General features: G+C 26.7%; 2 protein-coding genes across 2 annotated transcripts; both read left to right on the top strand.

The window, feature by feature from the left end:
- On the top strand, nt 1-8341 carry LOC122502279 (neuroserpin-like). Its single transcript, XM_043612235.1, has 15 exons — nt 1-194; nt 1243-1343; nt 1414-1596; nt 1713-1923; nt 2124-2332; nt 2411-2599; nt 2730-2865; nt 3062-3214; nt 6411-6511; nt 6582-6763; nt 7041-7078; nt 7263-7471; nt 7549-7737; nt 7811-7949; nt 8160-8341. The coding sequence occupies exons 1-15, from the start codon at nt 185-187 to the stop codon at nt 8324-8326; spliced, it is 2217 nt and encodes a 738-aa protein (XP_043468170.1). The 5' UTR covers nt 1-184; the 3' UTR covers nt 8327-8341.
- LOC122502269 (serine protease inhibitor 42Dd-like) lies at nt 5999-7067 on the top strand. The gene is made up of 4 exons (XM_043612220.1): nt 5999-6056; nt 6411-6511; nt 6582-6767; nt 6868-7067. Exons 1-4 carry the CDS (start codon nt 6047-6049, stop codon nt 7027-7029), a joined length of 459 nt encoding a protein of 152 aa, XP_043468155.1. The 5' UTR covers nt 5999-6046; the 3' UTR covers nt 7030-7067.
- Nucleotides 8342-9100: the final 759 nt, after the last annotated feature.

Here is a 9100-nt window from a genome sequence, read left to right as displayed (position 1 = left end):
CTATAATGACAAATAATACTTTTAAATGTTTATAAAGTAGTTTCGACACTTATGCAAAGAAAATAAAGCATAACGTGAGGTATATATAGGGCAGCATTTAACAATTTACTTCAGAATATCGCCGAATACAATTTAATTAATTTCGAAAAATCGAGGCACGAATTGAAAAATTACAACATCTAAAATGAAACTCTGTAAGTTACTTTTCATCAAACTTTTTATCATAATTCAAAAAGATGATTTAATATATATTCTACACTGAGAAAATTTATTCCTACTATTTTACTGAATTTTGTTCGGTACAGTTATCGATATATATTTCATTCTATATTTACTAAATAGTTCAGTAAAACTTGAAAAGCAAATCATAACCTGCTTTAGTCATTACATATAACTCCCTACAATTTTATAACAATATATACGAATTGGAATTTCATTTTGCATAATAGAAAATTTAAACTGCTCTTACATATGAATCTGAATTTTATTTCACCGCTTGTGAGAAAGATTTATAAAATATTTTAAAATTACGATTTTCTTAGTATAAATTTTGAAACATATACATAAATCTACAAATGTTTTCTAAATTTTTAATTTTAAATTTTGAATCTTAAATCAGTCTAGAGCTCCAGACTATGTCTATGAATTAAGTCCGTAATTATTATGCAACAATCCGAAATTATGTCCGTCAAAAAATTCATCTAAAATAAATACAAAATAATCCGAAATCAATATGTAAATAATACGAAATCAGTCCGCAATAATCCGAATTTAATCCAATTAAAAGATTTAATCCGAAACAAGTATGGAACAATCCAAAATCTGTATGCAAAGAATCCGGTAATAGTCAGCGTCAATCCGAATAATATATTATCTGATCAAAGATCAGATTTACTAAATAATTCAGTAAAACTTGCAGAGGATTAATTTATTATGTTTTAGATTAATTTTTAGGATTTTTAATATAAGTTTTGGATGTTATAACATATAACTAATGTTTAATTCATAAAAAAACCGATGGAAAGAAATGAAAACGGTAAATTAAATTTTATCCAATATTACCGGAGAAAGTAATTTAAAAATTATTAAAAATTACCATTATGACACTATATCCCAACTTTATAGAAAAATTCGATAAAATATAAGGAATAAACTTTCTGTATTGTTACCCAAGCTGGGTATTTACTATTTTGTCAATTCTTCTGAAGCTCTTGATTCTAAATGTTATACTTCTTTTTCTAGATTTCCTTACCATTCTTCTGATAGGTTATCTAAGTAATTTAGATAATGTCGATTCAATGTTTATTGAGTCCTTGGAATCATTCTCTGTCAACTTGTACAAGGTACATTTAAGAATCTTGAAAAAACTGTTAAAGAATTATGTTTTATTCACATTTGCTTTCTGCTTTCCAGACAGTAGCAAGACACGAATCAGGAAACGTTTTATTATCTCCCTTGAGTGCAAACTTAGCTTTAAGTATGGTTGTACTCGGAGCTAGAGGAAATACAAAAAGAGAATTACTCCAAACTCTCTATTTAGAAGATCACGATGCACAGATCAAATATGATTATAGTAGTCTTTACTATACGCTGCCTGTAAGGAGAAATTATTCTTTTTCTATTATTTATTCTTATTATTATTATTAACTTATTACACATTTATACTAAGAGTATTGTTGATGACTGTAATAATAAATTATTGTATTTTTTAGAATGTCAATAGCTCAGAACTTAATATTTTGAATAAAGCGTTTATCAGTACCAACCTGAATGTTAAGCAAACCTATAAAGATGTATTAACACGGTATTTCCATGCAGAAGAAGAACAACTAGATTTTTCTAATGCAGGACAAGCAGCAAGATCAATCAACACATGGGTGTCAAGAGGAACAAATGGCAAAATCAACCAAATTCTGACTGCCGGTTCGTAATGTTTCAAAAATTTTAAACATGCAACAGAAATATTTCCAACTTGTATAATTAATAATGCTTCGTCAGAAGCATTATTATGATTCAATTATTGTTCAAAAATAATCTTCCTTTTAGTTTTTGTAATTTAATTTTTTTTGCTGTATTTTAAAAATTTCTTTGTTTAAATTTTTCATCATTTTTCTCATTGTCAGGCGATTTGGATGAAAATACAGCCATGGTTCTCACCAATGTCGTTTACTTTAAAGGCGAATGGCAATACAAATTCGAAGATTTTAATTATCTCTACTTTAATAGTGCTGACGGACAGAGAACTTTAGTACCAGGAATGAAACAAGAAGTTGACATATCTTATGCAAATGTTCCTGCAATAGGCGCAAGTTTTGTAGAATTGCCATATAAGGTAAGAAATAATGTTTTCTTTATAAAAAAATAAGTCACAAATGTTAACGGCCTTTGTTAATTTTTATTTCTTTTATAGGGCAGTAGTGATATTATAATGCAGATCGTACTCCCTAACTCTGATGTGAGTCTTCAAGAAGTTGAAACAAAATTAGAAACAATAACACTACCAAACTTGAGAAAGGAAAGATCTTCAAAAAAAGTTATTATTTACATGCCCAAGTTTAAATTTGAAAAAACCATTGAATTGATACCTATTCTAAAAGAGGTTTGTTTTACTTCGTTTTGACGACTATTTTTAAATTCATCAATTTTTTAAACTTATTATTCGTTTCAAAAATCAATTGTATTTAATAAAATATAATTAGGAAATAAAGATAACATTTTTTTGAATATAGATGGGTATTCAAGAATTATTCAGCTACAGATCGGATTTAGGTGGAATTACACAGCAGCTGCTTAAGGTGAACAAAATTAAGCAGAAAGTTGTAATTGAGGTCAACAAAGAAGGCTCTGAAGCTGCAGCAGCTACTGGTAAGCATTAAAAATTATATACAGTAATTAACGTTGTACATTGTAAACTTCAGTTTAAAATTTTTTGAGCCACTCAAAGTTACTATTGCTATACCCAATTTTCACAAACCAAAAGTGAAGCGTACGGTTTGTTTACGTTTCTCATATGCTCTTAACGAATGAAAATAATTCATCTTTTTTATATTATTCATTACAGCTGTTGTGGCTGTCTTCAGAACTGCTTATTCGAGAAGAGGCGACGGTCCAATAAACTTTAGAGTTGATCGTCCATTCCATTTTAGAATTATCAAAACAGGAGGTAGAAATGACGGTATTGTATTGTTCTCTGGAAACTACAAAAGACCAGAATAATCTTGTTTACTATATTAAAGTAAATAAATGAATATAATAATATTTTTTGCTGTAATTTAATTTTTCTGCTTCTAAAAGAGCACTACGATATGTTTCTTCCTTTCCCTTATCCTACTCGAGAACTATACTTGCTATTGAGATAATTACACAGTAATTAAAATATGTAAATTGACTAACAACAATGTGGATCACTTAGATTTCTTTAATAACTCTTTTTCCGAATGACATTTGGTTTAAAAAATACACCAGCTACATTTAAAAGGGTGAGGCATGGCGCTTTTTAAGAATTAATTAGTGATGCATGTTTTGTATACTTAGATGAAATTATTATTTTTGGATCTACATTAGAAGAACGTAATAAAAATTTAACCAAATTCATGGAAAGAGTAAAAACATTGGAATTAATATTACAATCGGATCCCAGTAAACGAAAACTAATTGAAATGAATTAAAAAGAATTCACAAAGAGCTTTCGTGAATCCCGCTTTGTGACAAATACGAATTGGAGCCATGATGCAATTTTCCTGAATTCGTGAAACTGTATTGAACTTCCGAACCTTCTATCCGTACCAATTCACTGGACAAGTTTTGAGCCTTTAATTTTTTTCAATTCGTTAGCACGAATTCAATGCATTCCTTGGCCATTTCTTTCGAATGCGAATTCGTTTGGACAAATTGGTACATATTGAATTAAATTCAATTGAATATACAAAGAGCTTGAGTGAATCCCGCTTTGTGACAAATACGAATTGGAGCCTACCAAAAATGTTAATTCGTTTCAATTCATTTGAATTAGTTTTTTTTTACTGGGAAATAATAAAATTCTTCATCAAAATTCAATTATTTTTAAAAATTTTAATAAAATTCTTGGCAAAATTTCACAGGAATTCAATTATTTACCAGATTTTAAATAAATTTCTTCGAAAAAATTAAATTATTTTCATAAATAATAAAATTTTCACATGAATTCAATTATTAAAAATAAAAAATTTTATAGAATTTTTCGAAAAATATCAATTATTTAAAAAGATTTTTATAAAATTCGTTGCGAGAATTCAATTATTTAAAAAAATTTAACACAGTTCTTTTCAAAAATTCAATTATTTTCATAAATAATAAAATTCTTCACCGAAATTCAATAATTTTTATAAACTTGAATAAAATTCGTAGAAAGAATTAAATTATTTTTAAAAATAATAAAATTCTTCGCAGAAATAAAATTATGTTTAAAATTTTTTTTTTAAATTCTTGTCCAAATTTCAAGTATCTTTATAAATAATAAAATTCTTCATCGAAATTTAATTATTTATAAAAAATTTAATAAAATTCTTGTCAAAATTTCAAGTATCTTTATAAATAATAAAATTCTTTTCCGAAATCCAATTATTTTAGAAAAATTTTAATAAAATTCTTGGGAAAATTTTATAATTAATTTTATGAATAATAAAACTGTTCGCAGGATTTTAATTATTTTTGATACAATATTTTAATCAAATTTCTCGAGAAACGTAATTATTCTTAAAAATTTTATTAAAATTAGTTTTGACAAATTTTCATAAACATTCAATTATTTAATAAATTATTTATTTTTTAATTTAAATAATTGAATTCTTCTAGAATTTTCTAATAAAAGTTGATTGAAAAATGAATTACCGAATAATCGATTTATTATTTATGAAAATAATTGAATTATTGCAACGAATTTTATTAAATTTTTTTTTAAATAATTGAATTTAATTCAATATTTCAATTCCTACAGAAGAACAATAATTATTAAATATTTATTTAAAAAAGAAGTTATTGATTTTTTTTTGAATAATTTTATAATTAGAGAAATTTGTAAATAAATGTAATAGAATATTTTTTTGAGTATCTAATAATTTTTAAATAATCAGAATATTCTTTAGGATCAGGGCAAAAATGGAAATTTTTTCTGGAAATCAGGGAAAAGTCAGGGAAAAATAAAATTAAATATTTGTGGTAACCCTGATAAAATAAATTAAATTTTAGATACAATTCTTGTTTAAACATAGAAAGAAGAAATAATTACAAAAAGTTTCTTTAAAAATAAAACTGCAAATATCTCCACGTGAAAATTTCGAAATGTTTCTTTCAAGTTACAATCTACATAATTGTCAAATAAATTTAAAAAGTAAATTTATGGATAAAATATTTTATTGGCTAATCGATATTAATTTACAGTTGGTCTACGGCGCAAAAAGTGTATTTTTAAAACTACAATATTTTATTAAGTTTTATGCGCGATTGCAAATATTTATTAAAGACCTATTAGCATTTGAATTACACTTACCTAAACTTACCTATGTAGATTTCTATAAAAAAACACATATGAAATTGTCACAGGATTTTTTATAGGAATTCATATAGGTGTTTGGATTGATTGTACGACTTGAAAATCCATGTCAATTCTCATATGATTTCCTACATGGAATTTCACATAGGATTTTATATGATAGATTTGACGTAGGATTTCATGTGAGATTCCACATACACAGAAAAAAACTAAACTCAAAATGAGTAGTATATATGATACTCATTTTGAAGTGCAACAAAAATGATACCCCTTCAACTCATTCTAAGTTTCTGGGGAAAGGATTCAAAATGAGATAGCATTAAAAGTATATTTAATGTTTACTGAGAAATATTAATCTTATATGATTATAAAGTAGTTTTGACACTTGTACAAATAAAATAATGCATAATTTAAGGTATATATAGAACAACATTTAACCATTGACTTCAGAATATCACCGAATATCAAATAATTTCGAAAAATTGAGGCACAAATTGAAGAATTACACCATCTAAAATGAAACTCTGTAAGTAGCTTTTCATCAAACTTTTTATCATAATTAAAAAACATGATTTAATATATATATTCTACACTGAGAAAGTTTATTTCTGTTAATTTACTGAATTTCGTTTGGTAAATTTCTGATTATTACCTAATTTTCATCAAAAATATTTACTTCTTTCTTATCCTGCCAATAAATTCAATTTAATTCTTGGGAAGAATTTTATAAAACGTTAAAGCTTAAAAAACGTTTAAACGTTAAAGGAAGCAACCTCCTTCCTGTGGAAGCTTCCGGATAGACCTTATACAGTCTGCGTATTTATTATTCTGCCAATTCTTCTAAAACACTTGATTTTAAATGTTATTCTTCTTTTTCCAGATTTACTTGCCTTTCTTCTGATAGGTTATCTAAGCAACTTAGATAATGTCGATTCATTGTTTATTGAGTCCTTGGAATCATTCGCTGTCAACTTGTACAAGGTACATTTGAGAATCTTGAAAAAACTGTTGAAGAATTATGTTTTATTCACATTTGCTTTCTGCTTTCCAGACAGTAGCAAGACACGAATCAGGAAACGTTTTATTATCTCCCTTGAGTGCAAACTTAGCATTAAGTATGGTTTTACCCGGAGCTAGAGGAAATACAAAAAATGAATTACTCCAAGCTCTCTATTTAAGAAATTTTACTGATCGCCAGATCATAGAGAGTTATCATTCTCTTCACTATTTTCTGTCGGTAAGGAGAAATAATTCTTTTTCTATTATTATGAACTTATTATACATTTATACTAAGAGTATTGCGGACAACTGTAATAATAAATTATGGTATTGTTTAGAATGTCAGTACGTCAGAACTTAACATTTTGAATAAAATTTATCTCAGTACCAGCTATAGAGTTACACGAGAATTTAGTTATGCATTAAAATTTGACATGCATGCAGATGGAGAACTAGTAGATTTTTCTAATGCACCACAAGCAGCAGAGGCAATCAACTAATGGGTGTCAAGAGGAACAAATGGCAAAATCAACGAAATTCTAACTCCCGGTTTGTAATGTTTTAAAAATTTTAAACATATACAACAGAAACATTTCCAACTTGTCAAAATTAATAATGCTTCAGAAATTCAATTATTGTTAAAGATCTTCAATTTACTTTTGATATTTTACATCTTGTTTTCTGTAATTTATTTTAAAGATTTCTTTTTTTATATCCTTTTTCTCATATTCAGGCGAAATAGATTCAAATACAGCCATGGTTCTCACCAATGTCGTTTACTTTAAAAGCGAATGGCAATACAAATTTAAAGATTATAATCGTTTATACTTCAATAGTAGTAATGGACAGCGTACCTTAGTACCAGGAATGAAACTAAAAGTTAACATATCTTATGCAAATGTTCCTGCAATAGGCGCAAGTTTTGTAGAATTGCCATATAATGTAAGAAATAATTTTTTCTTTATAAAAAGTAAGTCACAAATATTAACGACCTTTGTTAAGTTTTGTTTCTTTTACAGGGAAGTAGTAATATTGTAATGCAGATCGTACTCCCCGACAATGATGTGAGTCTTGAAGAAGTTGAAACAAGATTAGAAGCAATCACACTCCAAAACTTGAGAAAGCTAAGATCTATTCAAAAAGTTTCGATTATCATGCCCATGTTTAAATTTGAAAAAACCATTGAATTGATACCTACTCTAAAAAAGGTTTGTTTTACTTCGTTTTAAAGACTATTTTTAAATTCTTCAATTTTTTTAAACTTCTTAATCATTTATATAGATGGGTGTTCAAGAATTATTCAACTACAGATCGGATTTAAGTGGAATTTCACAACAGTCGCTTAAGGTGGACAAAATTAAGCAGAAAGTTGTAATTGAGGTGAACAAAGACGGCTCTGAAGCTGCAGCAGCTACTACTGGTAAGCATTAAAAATGATACAGTAATTACCGTTTTACATTGTAAACGTAAACTTGATTAAACTTTTTTTTGAGCCACTCAACATACTTACTTGCTATAACCAATTTTCAAAATCCGAAAGTGAGACCTTAGTTTTGTTTACGTTTCACATAATATATATATGCTCTTAACGAATGAAAATAATTAATCTCTTTTATGTTATTCATTCCAGCTGTTGTGGCTTTATACAGTTCTGCTAATGCGGTAAACCTTGATATTCCATTTAAGGTTAATCGTCCATTCCATTTCAGAATTATCAAAACATTTGGTATAAACGACGGTGTTGTATTGTTCTCTGGTAAAATAAAAATGTTAGGCTCAGTAAATAGAGGTTTGTAAAAGTACAACAGTGTCGTTGAACTTCTTCGATCGAATAAACGTCACGCTACTTGCCACATAATTATTGTTTGTAATGCACCGTTCAAATTCTTTTTCATCTTGAAATGTATTTATTAAATGTGGTCCAAGCAATGTTATGTTATGAATTTAAAGAGATCTTTTTGATAATGTTTTCTTATGTAAAAGATTTTCATAATCAAGTTTTGCTTCTGCTGATATATTTGAGTTATTTGGTTACAATTTGTATGCTTACTGAATCATTGATATGTTTGCCATTTGCTGCTCCACGCTTTTAGAGCCATTTATTTTTTTTTAAATATTATATTTAATAATTAAATGTCATTGTAACAGCGCTATAAAAGCGTCACAAATATCACTAAATGTTTGATCCTTTTTGTCGTACAACTACGTTTTGAATTTCACTATTAATAATAATGTTTTACACTATGTAGTTTTGGTAATTTTTAGCTTTTACAGCCGATGTTTTATATATTTAATATTTTTGATTTTCAAAAAGAATTAAGTAACATGTTACTTAAATGTATAGTACTTAACGAAGTTTAAATTTACAACGTTTACGATCAACGATTTACATGGAAAATATTTTCTTATCACAATTTTTTTTAATTTTTGTTTGGAAAATAATTTTTACAAATTTTTTTTATAAATAATAAAAATTTTGCTAAACAAAAAAATGTATCTTTACATAAAAAGAATTACTATGGAACTTGCAGTCATGTTGACCAATTTATATTACTTCACACTATTCCTATA

This window comes from Leptopilina heterotoma, unplaced genomic scaffold, assembly GCF_015476425.1.
Source record: "Leptopilina heterotoma isolate Lh14 unplaced genomic scaffold, ASM1547642v1 Lhet_224, whole genome shotgun sequence".
Taxonomy (NCBI): Eukaryota; Metazoa; Arthropoda; class Insecta; order Hymenoptera; family Figitidae; genus Leptopilina; species Leptopilina heterotoma.
This window is presented reverse-complemented; position numbering and strand designations above follow the sequence as displayed.